Here is a 21,510-nt window from a genome sequence, read left to right on the forward strand (position 1 = left end):
AAAACAAGTAGGTTTTTCCACATGAGGTGGCAACTGTGTCCCTAGGGGTCGACGTTCTTGACCAGAGCATGGCACAGGACCTGGAGGATTCTACTGCGGCATCATAAGGACCTCAAGGGAAAAAAATGTAGATGTATTCCTTGAATTGAGCATTTGAATGTGATTTCCAGGATTCTTATATCCTCTCGTCTGAGAATAGTATGCAGACAGAGCCAAGAAGTGGTAGGACATTTAGTTCAATTTAATTTGGCTGTCAGCAGTAAGGAAGGTGAATTCTAAAAATTTAAACTTAAAATGGACAATTAATCAATATTCAGGCTATATCATATTTTCTATTCCATTTAAGCATATGAATTATTATATAGTTAACTTCGAAAGTTTAGATCAACACATAAACATGAACCATATGGATGAAACGAGCTGAAATTGGGTAACAGTCCAAAAGAAGAGTTGTTAGGGGGTGTTCTTTTCCCCACATATCTATGTATCTCTATCAGACTCTCCTCTCTTGCTATAGATAGCTATTTCAATGTATCCCTTTATACTGGAGTTGTACAAATCTTAGATTTTCTTCTTCCTATAGACATCAGGTACGAGAGCATGATCAACACCATGCTAAAGGACCTCTTTGAGTTGCTGGTGGCATGTGTGGCCAAGCCTACAGAAACCATCTCCAGAGTGGGCTGTTCTTGCATTAGGTGAGACAAAGCTTCCCTGGCTCCCCACAAAGTTGTAGGTTTCATTACAAAATCCAAGGAATTTATCTTTTGTAGTAGCAATCCACTTTGGGGATTGATTTTTCTAAGTAAAACTGAGCAAGTACTAATAAGTTTTCAAATATCTGTTGTGTAAGGCATCCTTACAAGGTACTCTGGTGCATAGGAAGTAACCTAAGTCAAGATCCCTACCCTCAGGGAGCTCATTGCCTATTCAAAATGACATGAAAGAGATGGTCACATGACAACGGATGATCATATGGAATGACTGATGAATGCCAAGGCAGGGTCGGAGGTGTAGGGAGAAGGGGAAGAAGTTTGGTGTGGTAGTGACACTTGGTCAGATCCTCCAAACCAAGTAAGGTTTCCATAGGTGGGGACATCCTGAGCAGGAGAGTAAAGTAAACAGATGCATGAAGATAAGCATGATAAGTGACAATAAGGGGTTTGTTTCCTTTGAATGTAGAAGAGTGGTAGAAATGGCCTAGAAAGAAAAAAATAAATGCAGAATATATACATCCTGCATATGAGCCTAACCCGAAACTCTGGCCTGTTTGTAATGGGGATCTGTTGATAATTCTGTATTTTGAGAGTGGAATGCCAGATGGAGGGACAGCAAGAGTGATTGGAAACAGGAAGCCCTTCACATAAGGCCCTAAATTTTGTGGTAACAAGATGAATGGATTCAAGACTTCTTTCCTTGTTTCTTTTGGCAGGTATGTCCTGGTGACAGCGGGCCCAGTGTTCACTGAGGAGATGTGGCGGCTGGCTTGCTGTGCCCTGCAAGATGCCTTCTCTGCCACCCTCAAGCCAGTGAAGGTAAGAAACATGGATGCTAACAGAGATTATGAAGAGGAGGAAAGCACCCAAGTGGTCTCTTCCACAGCCCACCAAGCACAGGGCCACATCAGATCCCAGGCTGGGCCTGGCATTGAGAACCAGGAAACACCCAGTAAACACATGCTCTTTCTCCCTAGGACCTGCTTGGCTGCTTCCACAGTGGCACTGAGAGCTTCAGCGGGGAAGGCTGCCAGGTGCGGGTGGCAGCCCCCTCCTCCTCCCCCAGTGCGGAGGCCGAGTACTGGCGTATCCGAGCCATGGCCCAACAGGTAAGGGCTGGGCTTTGGATCTCGGGGGCCTCAGAAGCTTCATGTGCATGCCAGGATTCCTTCCTGAAGGTCTCACATCACCAAACTGCCTTTCATTCCCTTAGGACCACATACATCCTGGCCCTGACCTCTGGTCAGCACCACTCTTCCCCGGAATGACATTAGCCTAGGCACCTGCAACACCCCCTTCTCCACCTTCCCTCGCTTGATGACCCAGATCAAACAGAGGCCTTCCTGCAGCCTGACCTCTTTATGCATAAAACACCTGCTTAGGCTACTTATAAGTGTTTGCTTAACTATTGTCACTGCTAAACTACGAGTGCCTAATGATAGCAGATTTATTTGATTTTTTTTAAATCTCCTGTTCAGAACACAGATCTTAACATTTAAAAGTGGCTTAAAATTTGAATTCAATGTAACTGGTCAGTAAAATACATCCCCCCATACAAGAATCATTGCATATCAATGGCTTTTCCCTTAAAAGTTGCAAATGTTAGTTGTGAGCTCCAGAGGAGCAGAGAATATATCCTAGAGCAAAACAAAGAGGAGGTGCTTAGGATATGTTTGTTGAATAGATGAATTACTGAATCACAGAAGGCCTCATGGCATTACACAACATGGAAATCTCCCTCTAAGAAACTCAGCAGTACAATTAAGTGCTGTCCGTAAGTTCACATATATTATTGACAATGCTGTTCACGAGAGTAAAAGAAGTGAAAATGGACTAATTCCCAACAACTGACTAGCCCAACACCCCATCACAAGTTTGAACTGTGTTCATAATATGCAGCTATTTTGACTATATTTGTGTAAAATGTGAAAGTTTTACACATGTATAGGAACTGTCACATTTGAATTACATTTGAAGAAAGACTTGGATGCTATATTCAGAAAGCTCCATTTCTCTACTAGATCTGCTTGGATTCTTAATAAAAAAAAAATCCCCCAGCACACAGACAATCTAGGATCCCCTGATTATCAATGTAAGGAACTCAATTACCTTCACACGGTCAGTTGAGAAATTTCTTGGCAGGCCTAGCTTCTGAAGAGCTTTCCCCAGCAACACTCAGATAGGGGGACAAGAGTCTTCCTCCATCAGCCTCTCACACCTTCTGCTGAGCACCTTCATAACATCCTGGGACCTGATGATTCTGCTGGTTCTGAGGGAGAGAACAAGTCCCTCTGAAGCATCCTTGGCAGTCTGAGCAAACTGAGAGAAGAAATAGTAAAACTGTAACAAAGAGGTACTTCCAGCAGTATGGCAACTGTGGACGGCTGTGGAAAGAAGACTGGCTCAAACCAAGAGGGGTCCTCCAAAGAGCTTGCAGGCCTGAACAGGAAGCTGTGACACTTGGCTTATTGTCACGTGTGCATACATACAGTGGTTTTTCCAGCCATACCACAGGAATATGAAAATGTTAATAAAGAAGAACAGGGAAGCAATTCAGGCCCCTATAGTTCTTTCTTCCTTCCTTAATCCAAACCTTCTTTTTATATTCACTCTTAAAATAACCCAATATTCAATAATCTGGCAATTCTTACGATACTTGGAAAGAAGTGGTTTCCTTAAAAATAGTTTACTAATTCCAATGGTAATTTAAGTCAGGAGAAATGAAATCATTTGGATCAGAGCACTGACATTTTCTAGTTCCTTCTGTCACTGTGTAATGGAGTAGGCTTAGCCACATCAGTAATCCTGACATAAGTCCTAATTAATTATTCTTGTACTGGATATAAAATGATACCAAACAGATGTCAAATTCAGAGATAATCCTTTACAAATATAGCCCCTTTTATTTACTTTTAATATTAAATGTTGGTGCTGGCTATTTGGAATATCCTCTACTGTCATATGGTACAAAAGGTAGCAACGTTAGCATCAACATCCATTATTTATTCTAATGCTTTGCATGTATAATACACATAAATTTGTTTAATTAAACATATACTAAATAGGAAACCATTAGCCTCATTTTATAATAGAGAAACTAGGTAGAAAACAAACAACTCACCAGGACTACCCAGCTAGTCCCTGGTGTGGTCAGATAGAGGATATTGGGTCCTGAACTGTGTCCCTGTATACCCTTGCAGGTATTTATGTTGGACACCCAGTGCTCACCCAAGACTCCCAACAACTTCGATCATGCCCAGTCCTGCCAGCTCATCATTGAGCTGCCTCCTGACGAGAAGCCAAACGGCCACACCAAGAAAAGGTAAGCAGCTAACCTTAACCGCAAGGAAGTTCATTGATGCCAGTTGTTGCTAATCCAAGCTTTGTCTAAGAATACTGAAAGTGTTTGTGAAGTCGGGTCCTTCAGCAGGTTTTCTTAAATATGGTTAGCCTTGTGACCAAAGCTCCCATTTCATTGTTCAAGTTGCCACAACCAAGTAACATGGGCTAGGTGACAAATGGTGGTATTCTCCCACAGGTCTCTAAGTTAGAGAGCAGGGGTTGGCAGAGCTCCTTCTCTCATTTTGGCTTACAGATGGCCGTCTTCTGTGTCCCCTCACACATCCCATCTCTGTTTCTGTATCCAAATTTCCTCCTCTCACGGAGACCATAGTCATAGGGGGTTAGTACCCACCCTAATGACCTCTTTTGGACTTCATTACCCCCTTAAAGAACCTTTCTCCAAATACAGCCACATCCTGAAGTACTAGGGGTCAGGACTTCAACATATGAATCTTGAGTGGACACAACCAACTACATGTTATAATCTTTCATAAAACAATTATTGGCCAGGCACCGTGGCTTGCACCTGTGGTCCCAGCCACTAAGGAGGCTGAGGCAATATTTGCACCCAGGAGGTCAAGGCCAGCCCAGACAACAATTATTGTAATTTGAGGCATTGTTCAGATTGTTTCAGTGAGAAATACATAAAATTCTCCATGGGTAATACCACTGTCAGGAAGTAAAAGAAACATGCTCATTTAAAATACTATCACCCTGCCTAAAACAGTTGGAGATAAACTTCTGACCATCTAGTGGTAGGCATTTGAGCACTAACTGTAAAATATGAGGGATTGATATTTTCACTAGCATTTTACTCACAAGACACATTCAGAGAGGCTGAGTCACTTACCCAAGGACTCACAAACTTCAAAGTATAAAGCTAGTATCAAAACCAGGTCTGGCTGGGTCCTTTACCATTTGGGAGAGAAAGTTGGTGCTGAATGTTTACAACCCTCCACATCTCTAGAGTTTACACCCTAGCCACCAATGTGATGGTATTAGGAGGTGGGACCTCTGGGCGGAAATTAGGTCATGAGGGTGTTCCTCATGAATGGGATTAGTACCATTAAAACTGACATGAGAACTCCCTTGCTGCCTTTCTGCCACATGAAGACTCAGCAAGAAGTCAGCTTTCTGCAAGCTCCAGAGAGCCTCACCAGAATCCAACCAGGCCAGCACCCTACTCTCAGACTTCCAGAACTGTGAAAAATCAATTTGTTGATTAGATAGCCAATCAATGGTATTTAGTTACAGCAACCTAAGCTTAGATAGATATCACTCAGACTCTGGGTAATTTGTTCAATAGTTAGTTGGTTAGATTTAGTCAAATGCTTGATACGTACAAAAGGATACATGGAATATTCAAAAGTTGTGAAGCATAAATAAAAACTAGAATAACTATGTACCTGCCACCCAACTTCAGAAATAGAACTTTCCCAATACCCTCTATTCTTTCTCAGTTCCAGTCTTTGCCTCCCTTAACTGCCAGCCACTGGTTTTTAAGTGTCATTTTTGTGTGGGTTATATACCAAAAATTGTGTAATCCTTTCACATTTTAAACATCAATCCGTTTGCAATTTTCATTCTTTTTCTCCTCTTGTCCTTTTTTTAAAATATATATTTCTGGTTCTAATGCAGCCAATTATTCTTCCTGAAAGATTGTTGAAGTAAAAGTAGGGGAAAAAAGGAATAATAACGGGCCGAGTTCAAATTATAAATAAAACATAAGTAATATAACCTATTATTATGTCATTGGCTTAAAAGATTCTTAAAATTTGGGGATTGTAAAATATATCAACATGGTTTCATAAATCTATTCATACTCCTGTTAAGTATAACAGGAAAACCATATTAAATTCCTTAGCCAGTCCCACTAGAGAACTCAGCCAAACTATATTCTTGGATTTGGCTTTTATATTTAAAAAAAAAAAAAGATACAGTGGAAGATGAGTGAGACCAAGAAAAGTTATGTGATACTCAATTGCATCCATGTCAAAATCACCCATGGGCCTGGGCACATGGGCCTGGCCTATTATCCCAGCAGCTCTAGAGGCTAATGAAGGAAGATCGAGTTCAAAGCCAGCCTCATCAAAAGTGAGACTCTAAGCAACTCAGTGAGACCCTGTCTCTAAATAAAATATGAAACAGGGCTGGGGATATGGCTCAGGAGTGGTTGAGTGCCCCCGAGTTCAATCCCCAGTACCAAAAAAAAAAAAAATACCCATAGGAAAAATAAATTACCTAGAACCAGATTATAGCATTTAAATAAAGAGCTATTTCAGTTAAAAAAAAAATAAAAATAAAAGAGCTTTGACATCGATAGCCCAAGCATTACACAATTCACATAATCTTAGAGTTTTAAGAAGTCCTTTTACTGTGGATCTGTTTCTCTGAAACTGACATTAGCATGTTTTCAGTGAACCATTTGTTATGCAATCAACTTTCGATTATCCAATCTGGGGGTTGGCTTTACTTTGCACTTCACATCAGAAGCAGGTATGCAGTCTTAAAAGAATACTGAGAAATGGTTAAAAGATTTGGGTACAACAAAAATTGGAAAATACGTTGAAATTCTTGGGTATGCCAGGCACATGCATGGCTGTCTGTAATCCCAACAGCTCAGGAGGCTGAGGCAGGAGGATCACAAGTTCAAAGCCAGCCTCAGCAAGTTGGTAAGACCTTTCACAAATAAAAAAAGAGCTGGGGGGCTGGGGATGTGGCTCAAGTGGTAGCGCGCTCGCCTGGCATGCGTGCGGCCCGGGTTCGATCCTCAGCACCACATACCAACAAAGATGTTGTGTCCGCCGAGAACTAAAAAATATTAAAAATTCTCTCTCTCTCTCTCTCTCTCACTCTCTCTTTTAAAAAAAAAAAAAAAAAAAAAAAAAAGAGCTGGGGACACTGGGGACATAGCTCAGTGGCAAAGCACTTCTAGGTTCGATTCTGGTACCACCCCCCCCAAAAATATCTTGGGTACAAGAAATTGGAAAATTATTTGATTTTGTTTGAGATCCTTATCTCCTATCAGCATAGATAAATACAAGTTGCATTTTCATAGATATTTCTCTTTTTTCATACGTGTCTAAAATGTTGATCCCTACATTATCCGCTTCTTTTTCTCTTATTTGTTTTATCATTTAGCCAAACCTAAAATAAAGGGGATTTTCTGTCTTTTCCATATGCACAGTTAGCAATTAAAGCATCAAAGATCTTGGTTGATAAAGATCCTGCAATTTGGGCTGGGGTTGTGGTAAAGTGCTCACCTAGCATGTGTGCAGCCTTGGGTTCAATCCTCGCACCACATATAAATAAGTAAAAATAAACATTGTGTCTAACTACAATTAAAAAAAGTTTTTTAAAGATACTGCAATTTAAAGATATTAGAATTTGCATCAGCCCTCTCTTTGGGTGTTTGTCAGAATCAGGCTTTCCATTTCTCAGGGAGGGAATAGGAAACATCCTAGTGGGCTGAGGGTTTTATTCCTTCAGAAGACTGATCAAACTCACCCCTGTGGTTGAACTTCCTTGTGTGGGGATCCCGCTTCCAGGGAAAGTGGGGCTCAGGTGTCAGAGCCATTTCTCAAGGAGAACATTTCCTCCAGGCAGTCTTGCCCCAGACAGATCTGTTCTTGTTTTTCAGTTGGTTATAGAGACCTACTGGGTGCTGCTCTTACCAGACAGTTTCTCAGGATGATGAATAAGACACTGCCTTGTCTTTCCTATGTAATGGGAACAGAGGACTAGTGAACAAACTTGTGTGGTTCCTGAAGAAGAATGCATATTCAGGTTTCCTAAACCTTAAGTAACCTGCCAGAAGTTTCTTAAGTAGGAGCTGGAGGGAGGAGAGAATGATACGTCTTTTTGTAATGGGAACATAGTTTCTATTTGGGATAATGAAAAAGTTCTAGAAATGGTGATGGTTATGTAACACTGTGAATATACTTAACACCACTGAATTGTACACCTAGAATAGTTAAAATAGTAATGTTATGCTATATGTATTTTACCACAAAACTTAAGTGGTTTATTTTTAAAAGTTACTGGTTTTGAATGACAGACCTTTATAGCCCATTTAGATTTATTCAAGGATTTTTATTTCTGCTAGGTAAAATACTGTCTGCTACTTTAAAAAATAATCTTTAAATTTAAGGGCATAATTAGATAGAATAAAGTAAAAAGTTATTAACATAATGGTTGGACCTTTTAAATCAATATTGTTAATATGAGTTATCATAATTTTATAATTATCCTGTTATGGGAATTAGTTGGCAACATAAAAGCATAAACTATTTTCACAAAATTCTACAAGCAATGAAAAGAACAGGAAACCACAAACCCAAAACCACATTGGTGAACTAAAGTGTTTGGTAAATGTGATTGAAATTGTTTTCTTAGTGCAAGAATCAATCAATCAAAAGGGGCTAAATCAGCAAGCATTTAAGCACCCACATCTGAAGCTGTATGGCAACTATTCCTCCACCTGTACCTATTCTTCAACCAGGTGCCCTGGCCTAACAGGGAGGATTTGCCTCCCTAACCTCCCAACCAGGTAGGCACCTCAGGGAAACCAGATGGCCACTCAGGGCCCATGAAGAAATCACATCACTATTTCCTAATGTTTGCCCAATAATATCAATAGCATTAAAACTTTTCAGCATTTGACTCTCTTCTCTTGCATATTCTGGAGATGGAAGTTTGATATATATATATGTACCTGAAACATTAATATTTAATCCTGGAAAACTGGTCTGGGTATTAAAGCCAAACTTCAATCAGATTTCCAAAAAAAAAAAAATGATAAAACATCAAACCAAGATATTTTGAATTCTATTACTATGAAAGAAACTCTCATGTCCTATAATCATACCCACTTTTAAAATTTTTTAGAAAAATGTTGTTTCCTAAGACTTGTTAGTTCAGTATCATAACTTACATTCAGGAACTCCTGGATTTTAAGAAGTGTTGGGAATTCCACTAGTTAACATTAAAATCCCACCAGTTAGGATTATAATAGAAGTTTGCCCTTTTTTGAGGAAGGCATTGGAATACAGATAGTTTAGTTGGTAAAGTTACAGATGTCATTCTGAAACTGGTAATGTCTACATTGCCCTGAAATAACCAAGAAGGCGCTAATCTGCCCTTTATTTTCATTTGAAGCGTTTCTTTCAGGGAAATTGTAGTGAGCTTGCTGTCGCATCAAGTGTTACTCCAGAATCTGTACGATATCCTGTTAGAAGAGTTCGTCAAAGGGCCCTCTCCAGGAGAGGAGAAGACGGTCCAAGCGCCAGACACCAAGCTGGCCGGCTTCCTCAGATACATCTCCATGCAGAACCTGGCGGTCATATTCGACCTGCTGCTGGACTCCTACAGGACAGCGCGGGAGTTTGACACCAGCCCGGGGCTCAAGTGCCTGCTGAAGAAAGTGTCGGGCATCGGGGGCGCAGCCAACCTCTACCGCCAGTCTGCCATGAGCTTCAACATCTATTTCCACGCCCTGGTTTGCGCTGTTCTCACCAATCAGGAAACCATCACTGCCGAGCAAGTGAAGAAGGTCCTCTTTGAGGATGATGAGAGAAGCACAGATTCTTCCCAGCAGTGTTCATCTGAAGACGAAGACATCTTTGAGGAGACCGCCCAGGTCAGCCCCCCGAGGGGCAAGGAGAAGAGGCAGTGGCGGGCGCGGATGCCCTCGCTCAGCGTCCAGCCGGTCAGCAACGCCGACTGGGTGTGGCTGGTCAAGCGGCTGCACAAGCTGTGCATGGAGCTGTGCAATAACTACATCCAGATGCACCTGGACCTGGAGAGCAGCATGGAGGAGGCTCCGGTCTGCAGGAGCGACCCCTTCTTCATCCTGCCCTCCTTCCAGTCCGAGTCCTCCACCCCCTCGACGGGTGGGTTCTCGGGGAAAGACACGCCTTCCGAGGATGACCGAAGCCAGTCACGGGAACACCTGGGCGACACTCTGAACCTGCGGGGGGCCAGCGGGGACGTGCTGATGCTGCCGCCCAGCCCCAAGGTGGAGAAGAAGGATCCCAGCCGCAAGAAGGAGTGGTGGGAGAACGCGGGGAACAAGATCTACACCATGGCGGCCGACAAAACCATCTCCAAGCTGATGACCGAGTACAAAAAGAGGAAGCAGCAGCACAACCTGCCCCCCTTCCCCAAGGAGGTCAAGGTGGACAAGAAGGGGGAGCCACTGGGTCCCAGGGGCCAAGACTCGCCGCTGCTGCAGCGCCCCCAGCACCTGATGGACCAAGGGCAAATGCGCCATTCCTTCAGTGCTGGCCCTGAGCTGCTGAGACAGGAGAAAAGGCCTCGTTCGGGCTCCACTGGGAGCTCACTGAGCGTCTCCGTGAGAGATGCCGAAGCACAGATCCAGGTACAACCCCCCAGGCAGAGGGTGTGGGAGGGGGCTGAGCTTCAAACACCAGATGGGTCCCCCTTGGAGGGCATGCATACATGGTGAGATTTCATAGAACCAATAGATATAAACCCATTTGCCTCAAAGCGAGACTAAAATGGAGGATCTGCCAGTATAAATACATCAGTGTGAAACCGAAATTTTATTCTCAGATAATTTCAGAAACTGTTTTTCCATGTTGTAACGTACATTGTTGAGAATTAGCAACAGACTTGCATAAATAAGATGAAGCTAAAGCTTATAAAACTGATGGACTTTAAGTGTCATTGAGTCCTTTGTCATTTGAAGATAGAACTATAGAATTTCTTCAGTGCTAAGGCATTATGTAAAATTTTTTAAAAAGCAAAGTAGATCTTATTATATACCAAGGACCTGTTTTCATTTCCAGTTTTCCATTCTTCCTAAGCACATAAAAAAATTCTCATTCTTAGGGCTGGGGTTGTGGTAGAGCACTTGCCTAGCATGTGTGAGACCCTGGGTTCAATCCTCAGCACTGCATATAAATAAATAAATAATCTATTTACAACTAATATGTATATATGTGTGTGTGTGTATACACACACACACACACCCACACACACACTTCTCATTCTTCAGGGGGCTTTGAGAAAATCATCCTGGTTTTTGTTTGTTCAATACTGGGAATTGAACCCAGGGTGCTCTACCAGTACCTTTAATTTTGAGACAGGGTCTCACTAAGTTGCTGAGGCTTGAACTTGAGATCCTCCTGCCTCAGCCCCCTTAATCTGGTCGTGTGTCCCCCACGCCTGGCCAAGAAAAGAGATTTTAAAGTATCCAGTTACACTGAGATGTATGTTATTGAGTAGATGCCTTCTTGGCAAATCATATCTTAATAGAGTTTTAAAATTAAGTAAAATCCAAAATATGAAAAGTTATCTTAAATCAAGGCAGAACTATCCCAAGTCTTGTTGTTACACAAGACTGCTGATTAAAAATATCATATGGCCTATCGAAATTTCATTATGAGAAGGCAAGGTATTTATTCCTTAGATTAAAAGAAAAACTAAGATTTTAGAAGTTTGCAAAAACTGAAAATAATTTGTGTGTGTGTGTGGTGCACAGGGCCTTGCGCACATAAGGCAAGCACTCTACCAACTGAGCTATATCCCCAGCCCAAATGTTCTTAATGAGTTTCTGCTTTTTCCTTCATATGTGTAGTTAAAAACCACAATTTATTATAGGCGCATTCAATTATTAGCAACTACTTTGTTATAGCTAAATCCTGATGAAACCCATCTGTAGATTGACAGGGCATAACCACATGTCAAATGAAACTTTGAGACAGCCAATAATTCTCTTCAATCCTTTCTCTTAGGCATGGACCAACATGGTGCTAACAGTTCTCAATCAGATACAGATCCTTCCAGACCAGACCTTCACTGCCCTCCAGCCAGCAGTGTTCCCGTGCATCAGCCAACTGACCTGTCACGTGACTGACATCAGAGTTCGCCAAGCTGTGAGGGAATGGCTGGGCAGAGTGGGTCGTGTCTATGACATCATTGTGTAGAAGACTCAAATTCCATCCCCAAGGACATAAATATCAGAGAGGTTCACAGTCAGCCTGCCAATCCAGCTGATAGCATTTGCCACACTTAAACTAGGTCTCAAAGAATAATGTTCCCTAATGTTAAAAAAAAAAAAAAAAGAAAGAAAAAAGCCTTTCCAACCACTCCCTAATATGGACTATTCTGGATAATTTGGTGGTATCCAAATGACACAGTGATCCTCTGATTTTGCACATTATTACAGAAGAGTCTACATTCCGATACATTTCTAAACCTTTATTTCCGAGAGTTTGTGCTTGCGATTTTGTCCCCAAATGGGTCTTTTTCAAGGGCCACTCCTTAGATCCATCATTTGTAAAATAAATACAATTCCTAAGAAAATATCTGCTGGTAAGTCAAGCTGATATATAAACCCTCAGATATCTAGTACCAGACAGTAATTGGAAGAAAATCTGTACTATGACTGAGGGTTTGGCTGGGAAGCAAACAGCTACACACAATGTATTTTTCAATGTCATAATCAAGAGAGAGACGACTTCTGCTGTAAAATATTCCAGAACATTTCAACATTATTACCAAGTGGTTAAGATTTTCAGGTTAATATTCACCAACTTCCCCATGTAAGGTACTATTGTGCCTTTCTCTATTTCTAAAGGAAGAAAACTTTCCTAGCAGGGCTTGAAGTCTGTGGATTGGCAGCCTCTAACATGAAGCACCCAGTGGTATTAGCCAATGCATTTATTGTCAAGAGACATAAGACTGACCAGCTACGCTGCCTGTCCCATTAGTCTTTGCTTTTGCTCCCAAGGCAGGAAAGGAAAGAAAAAAAAAATGGTGCCTTAGTCTTTTGTTGCACAGACATTTCTACACCCCACAATTATCTGAATGCAAGGTACAATATTTGGTTTTTAAGAGAACAGTATACTAAGATGCAACTCATTTTATATCAATACCTTTGGAGGAAATGAACTCAGAGTCCTCCATTCAGTGAGCAGATTTCTCAGGGAAAGGGACAGCCGGCAAGGGTGGGAAAGGGGATTATGACGAAATCATTTTAAAATGACACAACAATCATGAAATCATGGGTTCAGTTATACAAACTGTAACCTCAGAAGAAAATAAAACGAAATTGGAAGGGGACGTTATGAAGTTTAGAAGATAAATTTTTTTCTATTTAAATTTTCTCTAGCAAGTAGATTTAAAATCTTGTTATTCATATCAATTTTTAAGTGGATAATTCTTTTCCTAAGTATTATAAAATGAATGTGAAACCCTCATTATGATTTTTTTCTCCACCCCCCCCACCTTGTGCTGGGGATTAAGCCCAGGACCTTACTCATGCTAAGCACACATTCTACCACTGAGTCACACCCCAACCCTTACTCTATTTTATATGTCTTACATTATTATGATGGAACCTTTTCAATCAAGCCCACTTATATACATTATAGACAACAGAATTAGTTACCACATGACTTTTTTCCCAGTGTCTAAAAATGTATTTATGTATCAATTCTTCAGTATTGAAGTACACACTTAAAATGGATTGAACTTTATCCAGTGATGGTATTCATAAGTTTTTCCCTTCTTGAGAATTATGTAGTTATCTACAAGGTTAAAGAGCAAAGCAAGGTTCTCCAATTTATTTAAGTGATCAAAAAGAACTTTCCTTATCTAGTATTCCATCTAGAAATAATCACAGAATCTTCTAGTCCCACAAAACATTCTTTGCCTTCAAATTTTACTCATTAACCAACAATTCAAGTTTAGGAACAGATCAACCAGTATTGCTATTTAATAGGCATTAAATTAGTAGGAGAGCAAAGAGCTGTGCTCTATCCATAACTTTTTTTTTTTTTTAAAGAGCGAGTGATAGAGGGGGGGAGAGAGAGAGAGAGAGAGAGAGAATTTTTAATATTTATTTTTTAGTTCTCGGCAGACACAACATCTTTGTTGGTATGTGGTGCTGAGGATTGAACCCGGGCCGCACGCACGCCAGGCGAGCGTGCTACCGCTTGAGCCACATCCCCAGCCCTATCCATAACTTTTAATTTTTATACTTGGTAAGTGGAATTGAAAGTTGGGTAAGACTCCCCTCCTAAACAAAAAACAGTTCACCATGGTTGTTTTGTTTCTTTTTTTGTGACTTCTCTAGGGTTCAGTTCTCCTTTATGAGCTTATGAATACTCTGCAGTTTACTGGAGGGAAAAGTTTCAGTAAAGCAGAATATAAAATTAGAGCGCTTACAAAATGTTTATACATAGCAACTTTTCATAAAGTATAAAAATATATCCAAGCGCGGTGGCACACACCTGTAATCCCAGCTACTTGATAGGCTGAAGCAGAAGGATCACAAGTTGGAGGCCAGCCTCAGCAATTTAGCAAGACCCTGTCTCAAAAAATAAAAAGGACAGGGGATGCAGCTCAGTGATACAGCTCCCCGGGCTTAAAAAATTAAAACAAAAATTCAAAGGAGACCAGTGTCTCATGTGACAAAAGTATGTTTGAAATCAGAATTCATACTCCCACAGATTTCTATTACAAGATCAAAGTCTAGTTCATGAAAATAAGTTTCCCCGATACTGAGTCTAAATGCTGTTCTGTACCAACCTGATTATGGGCCCCAAGAATTAAAAGACAGAGAAAATATACCCAGTTCTTTATCTACAGTTTTGTAAGAGGTTTTTGGTCCTTCCCATCGTCCTGTGATACCCCATACCAAGTCCCATGTTGCTCATAAGCCCGCCTCCATGCCTAATGTACTGTGAGCTCCAGCGCTACATAAACCACATCAGATTTCAACCAGAAAAGTATTAAGTCCCAGCAGCAATACTTCAGGGCAAGGTGCAGTTTTCAAGGAGGACATTGTCTGATGCAAAGAAGTCCCTTTGAGTAGGACTTGAGGAGATGGAGAAGAATGAGAGGGAATTACGAACACATGGTAGACAATGGCCTCTCCCAGGCCAGTCAGACCCTCACACCTTTCCTGGTGTCTCCATTCCCATATTGACCCCTCTCTTCCTTCACTCGCTCCTACAGTCACTTTTTAGGCAGCTGTAAGATCAAGGTCAAGGTCAAGGCAGCCTTCTGAAGTTAAACATGGGCGTTAGCATTGTACCTACAGATCTAAGCAGAATGAGACTTAATACATTGCTTCTAGTTACCTGTATTTACTGCCAAAATGTATTACTTGAGGCCGAGACTTCTCTCTCTCTATAGTTTGGTAAAGTGTGCCACATGAAACAGGCATTTGGAAAACGCCAACTAAGAGAATCGCTGATTGACAAATACTCCCACTCTTTGCCAGAGTTCTCCCAGCCGTTTTGATGATGGGCAGTTAATAAATTGTTCATAGACCCTTGCCTAGCTCTATGAACACAGGTCTTGGTTTTTTGCTGCAGAGCTGGGGATCAAGCCCTGGGCCTCGCACATGCTTCATAGATACCGAAATGGAAAGTCTTTTTCAATTTTTAGGCTCTTTAATGACCAATCAATAAGGACCCAGGCAGATACTATCTATCTACTAAATAATTTAATAGCTTAAATTATTTTAAATCGAACTTGACAAAATGTTAATATAATTCAAAAGCACCTGTGATCTTTTTTTTTTTTAGTTATACATGACAGTAGAATGTATTAGTACCTCTGATTTGAGATATTGCTGGTCCAATGTCACTAGGCTTCTTGTTCTTGGTTTCAGAAGGCTTATACAGTCCATGGAGAGTCTCCCCAAATCCACCATAGCTGCGCTTATGTAGGCACTCTTTCCTTCCCAGGAGGGAAACTCCATCAGTGTCAGTCCCATCAAACTGAACAAGATGAAGACCTTTGTTTAGAACTGATAATAGCAGGAGGTAACAAACAGCAGAGAGGAAGTGACTAAGTTTCACTGTGAGTATAAACCTTCACCTTATCATATTTAGTTTTTATAGTAGCCTTATAAAATAGGTATTGTTTTTCTCATTTTTTTCAGATGAGAACACAGACCTTGAGAGGTTCATAAATTTTCCCAACAAGTTAAATGCAAAGTTGACTTCAAAAGAAGTATTGCTGAACTCAAAGGCTTCTCCCAGTACCATGCTCTAAGTGTCTGGAAGAAACTCTAGTGGGAAAGAGATAATCTCAAGGAACTGGGCAGTTCAACTGAGAATATTTGCTTGAGATCCCAGCTCTGTCTAGGATGTTATGGAGATATTTTTAAGTAAGATTTTTTAAGTTGTGTTTCTGTTTAGAAGATCATATACATTTCAAGCATATCAGCGTTTGAAAATAAGGAAAATCGAAATCTAAACTTTAATCTTAAAGCAAAACACTTAGTGTTAGAAAACCCACTAAGTTAGAAATGATGAAACACTATTCATGGCCAGCTATTAATGCAGGAAAACCATGGCAGGCTATGTCTGGAATGGCATGCATAATTCATAAACCTTTTAAATATCATTTAACCAACTAAGAATAAAGTGCCCTGTAGCCAGCAGTGCCTCTCTACTTGCTTCTCTGGGAAGTGCTAAATTTGTAAAGTCATTAAAGTTTGGGAATATGCAAGCAACCGTTTTTTAAAATGTACACTCTCTGAAGAAGCAACTAGAAATAATATTATTTAAAGATCCAGGTACTGAGGGCATCAGGATAGTATTCATAGCAACCATGTGCCATATGACCTCAATATTTGTACTTGCTCTACAGACAAGGAAGCAGGCAAAAACCACAGGGTCCTGCAGTAAGCCGAGGAGAAAACATAAACGTGTTTGGTTACTACTTCAGTGATCCCAGCGAGATCTAGTGTGGCCTTAGAGAAGCAAAAAAGCTTTTTTGAGTACTTTTTTCTTTTAAATATGAGCTTAATATTGGGAAAGATTTATGAAGTTGGTAAAGAACTTGATCTATAATTATGCCTTCTCAAAAAAAAAATGTTCTCCTTATTCACTGGTAGAACAATCTAGAAAACTTACATTTGTTTATTTGTTGACAGATTCCCTTCCTCTAGCTGTATCGAAGTGTTTGTATTTGATGTAGAAGTAATAAGACTTTGGAATGTATAATACCATTTTTATTTCCAAAACCACAAAAATACTCCTTTAGGGAAGACGGACAAAAGAACATTCCCACTTCCTTATTAACAGTGGCACCATTTATTGATTGGAGAAAAACCATTACTATACCACTGGCACCCCATGAAACCTTTTCTATTTTTGTAAAACACACACAGGGGTTCCAGGAAGGAAGGACTGACCGACCATCTTAGTGACAGAAGTACACTCAACTGCTGGAAGGTTCATCCAGTTATGGTCCTTCCTTTCTTTTCAACCAAGAGAATTATTTGTCCTGTTAATTCCTGTCCTGGCAGCTTAATCAATGCTTTTCTAGTTTCTTATGTCTTAAGAACAGTGGTTCTCAAACTGTAGCACATAAGAATCATGGTGGGGTGGTGGGGTAGTGGGGTGGGGAGGTGTTGATGAAATACACATTGCTGGGCCCACACCCAGAGTCTCTGATTCAGTCAATCTGGAAATGAATATTTCTAACAAGTTCCTAGGGAGGCCAATGCTGCTTCTCTGGAGACCACTCTTGGAGAATCACTGCCATGAAAAATATCCAACTCCTAACTTTAAGATCAGCCTGACTTATCAAGCACTAGAGAAAACCTGAACTTACCCTTGGGCAGACAACTTGGGGTTGGATTATCTGCAACATTCCTGTTCAGTCTCCCCAGTTTCCAGTTTTCTTATACCAACCATTGGTTTTTTACATGCTAGAAGACAATGAATGTATAAGTTCTATGGAACAGTGATACGTCTAAGCTTCTCGTCTTTGTATTTAGAAACCCTGATTTTATGAATGATTGTTTCATGTTGACCCTTTGACTTGTACTGAAAGTGGTTTAAGGATGTAGTGTTTGCATTTCTTCCTGTGTGGTTTTAATGAGATGTTTCCATGTTGGCTCCATTCCAACCTTGGCTCCTGGCTTACAGAGGTTTCTGAGTAATTACTCCCTTGCCAGTTGTTTTACATCTTGCATTTGTCATTGGAACATCAGTGTTTCAAAAAGATATGGCACTACTTGCTGTGCCTTCATCTTTCACTTAACTGTCTGCTGTAAATTAGTATTTTAATTTCGTATGTATCTGTAAAGAGTCTACCAAATGGCTTCATGGAAATTTGCAAAATGAACCAACTCCCTTTTGAGCAGTAGATGCGCCTGTTGTGACTTTTCAGTAAATATGTGCTTGTGCGCGTGACCTGCATCATGGAGATATTGTTCATTATCTTACCTTTCAAATTATGGGAAAACGAAAAAGTGAATCAATGTACTTTCGAAATACAATGAAATTATGTTAACTCAAATATAGATGGGGCCTTAGTTTACCTTTTAACTCTTTATTCAGTTAATGAGCTTTAGAAATTATTTTTCCATTAAAAAGTAAGGAGCAGAGTGAATGATTCAAGAAGAAAAAATTAAGAACCTTAAAATCATCACTCACTTATAAACTATATTGATTACATATAATTCTTACCAATTCAATAAAGTTCCTCTAAAGACTTCTGCTTAATAAATACCCTGACATAATTTAACTTAGATGATTGTATGAATAGAAAGTAGTAATTGTAGGTATAGAATTAATGAGATAAAAAACCATATCGGTGTTAATAAGATCAGGTATTGCCTCTGTGGATGGAAATAATTGGAGAGTTTATTTCCCTTTTGTTTATGCATTATTTTAACAACTGATTTTAATTTTAATTTAAAAATCAATCTCTAGAAATAATTTATATTCAAACTGTTTTATCAACTGGTGCCAAAAACAGAAGAGTAGAATCTGAAAGCCAGTCTGTTAAACTTAAAACCTAGTATTTTACATGCTAGTTCAAGGAGGCGTAAGCCCCTGATAACCACAAGCCACCAGTGATCATCCATGGCTACCTCATGATGATGCACAAGCTGCTTGCTAGGGCTCCCTCTGCAGTTCTTTAATTTTAACTTGTTGGAAGTGCTTATCTTTAATAAATAGTTTGTTTTCCCACTAAGTAGGCAAAGCTGAACAAAGATGAGTGCTTTCGATATTTTGGGTTTCACTTTGGTTGAAACCACATGGTAGAATACCCAGGTATGGCATGATGGGGCAGGAGGAGGTGCCTATAGAGAAAGGTTATTTTTGTTTCTTGGTTTATATTGGGTTTTTTGGGGGGTGGGTGGGGGGAGTTAAAAATAAAATGTTTATTGCCCTAATCATGCCAAAAGACTACTATCAAGATGATTTTCTAAGAGGAATCAATTTAAATAAATTACATTATAAACAGTTACCCTACTCCCATCTATCATTTGATAAAGCCAGTGGGTAGTATGGGTCCTTTTATCCCTTTCTTGCATTATACCAAAGAATCGACTTATTTTCACTACAAATTATAAGTAAATGAAGCTTGGTAATAGCCATAATGATTTGAGTCAGTATGCCATTTTACCTGTAAAATGCAAAATTTATCCTTTGCAACCCCACTCACCAGGAGCCTTGAAGCTTTTTGTTCACTCCAAAGGCCTTGTCAAAGAAGTAGTTTGTTTTGCTTTTTTATTTAGTCATTTTGATCACATTTACATTTTAAAAAACTTGAGAACCAACCTCATTTATATGTTGCTATACCTATTTCATTTGATATCTTTTCATTGTTTACCAGGTCTCTGTAAGCAAGCCTGCAAGTGTATTTTGTGTACATTTTATCTGAGGTGAAAATGAAAATTCTAAAGAGAAAATATTTTAAAAGATATTGTATTTATGTTGCTTGTGTTGTAGAATAAAGACCCAAATGCATTAAAAATTGATATGTGAAACAATTTCCTTTACTAAATAAATTTACCAAAATAACTTATGTAAAAAGCATGTCTAACAGAATTCTGCCAAAACAACTATTACATAACTGTGAATAGAAAAGAACTGTTCCAAGTTTAGAAGATAGAGGTAATCACTATTAACAATTTGCTATGTGCTTAGAAAACAAATTTGCAGAAATATTTACCATTGTTCCTCCTGCCCCCATTTTTTAAAGAAAAAGATTTTTACCATATTCTTTTTATATTTATCAGAAGATATTGTGGCTCATTCATTTTTAAAAAGCTGGAGTATTACTATTTGTTCTTGAAAAACCATCTCTCTCAACAATAGAAATATCATTTTTCATTAATTTCAATTGGATATATATAACAGCAGAATGCATTTTGATTCATTGTACATAATTGCTGCAAAACTTTTCATTTCTCTGGCTGTACATGATGTAGCGTCACACCATATGTGCAGTCATACATGCACCTAGGGTAATGATTTCCATCTCATTCCACTATCTTTCCTGCCACCATGCACCCTCCCTACTAGAAATATTATTTTAAAGGAGCATTGAAAAGAAAAACAGTCATTTTTTGAGATCCTATTGGATTGTGGCTTTTAGACTTGAGAAGTCTATAATGGTATAAGCCTAGGAATCACCATGCCCATTCATGGAAAAGTGTCCATAGAGGAATAAAAGTCATTCAATATGCTGTAGAAATGGAATCTGTGTATGTGACTTCAGCTTAAGGGTCTATCATTCTGTCACACACTATGGTAATCTCACAAATGCACCACCAAGACTCAGTTGCTTCTAGTTCAATCCTCAAACCATCCCCCTACAAAATCACTTCCATCCTAAGGATGAAATAAAACTAAAATAGATACTAATATACCTTGCAACACTATGTCATAAACATACAGGGCCAACCACGTTCATGGATGGTGAAAGTTCTGCTATGTCAAAGCGAAGGCCTTTGGCCTCAGCCAGAAATGCAAAGATCACAGCCCAAGTTTTTCCTCTTCCCAGGAATGGGGAGCCTGGACAACACTTGGCTACTCAATTGTTGAGTAGCACTTGGATGCTATGAGCATCCTAGTCTGCCAGTCTGTCTGCTCTGTAAAAGAAAAATAAACCTTTATTTACCTCAAAGGGTGATTGTAAGATAAAATGAAAGCTCGACCAAAAACACAAATGCCCAGTAAGTGCTAAATACTATTGTGTAGGATAATAACTATTTCATAAATAGCCCTACTATTTTGCAAGTTGATATATATTTGAGATCTATTATATACATATCCTTGACATTCTCACCCATGAATGTGCTCCAACATAAAAAGCTTAACATTTTGTGCCTGATATGAGGTGGTCAGAAGCCCAGGTGCAGACCTCTTTAATCAACACTTTAGAAATAAATTCTAGGTCAATGGCCAATTCTTCAATTATTAATATCCAGCAATGAATACATCTTATGCATAAATCCAGCTGTATTTCTTTAAAGCAGAGACTTGATATGCTTCAACTATTTGGCTTATGATCAAACTTGTATTACAATTTAGCTTTGATAAATATTTCACATCACTCATTAGAAAATTCACTTCCCCATCTGGCTCCAAGGTAAGTTCAATAAGCAAGTGAAAATACAATTGAAGCCTAATGCAATATTATGGTTTTCACATATTGATCAACA

The 21,510-nt window shown here is 39.6% G+C and overlaps 1 protein-coding gene across 2 annotated transcripts in view; it reads left to right on the forward strand.

Moving 5' to 3' along the window:
* ARFGEF3 (ARFGEF family member 3) overlaps positions 1 to 13,015 on the forward strand; it is a 157,475-nt gene extending 144,460 nt beyond the window's left edge. For both annotated transcript variants that reach the window (XM_081296143.1, XM_081296144.1), the window contains 6 exons: positions 584 to 698; positions 1,433 to 1,535; positions 1,694 to 1,825; positions 3,917 to 4,038; positions 9,216 to 10,437; positions 11,816 to 13,015. In XM_081296143.1, the coding sequence (XP_081152269.1) occupies positions 584 to 698; positions 1,433 to 1,535; positions 1,694 to 1,825; positions 3,917 to 4,038; positions 9,216 to 10,437; positions 11,816 to 12,007 (1,886 nt within the window). In that variant the 3' untranslated portion in view covers positions 12,008 to 13,015. The remainder of the gene's footprint in view (positions 1 to 583; positions 699 to 1,432; positions 1,536 to 1,693; positions 1,826 to 3,916; positions 4,039 to 9,215; positions 10,438 to 11,815) is intronic.
* The last annotated feature ends 8,495 nt before the right edge of the window (positions 13,016 to 21,510 follow it).

This window comes from Spermophilus citellus (assembly GCF_964194105.1).
Source record: "Spermophilus citellus genome assembly, chromosome: 5".
NCBI lineage: Eukaryota > Metazoa > Chordata > Mammalia > Rodentia > Sciuridae > Spermophilus > Spermophilus citellus.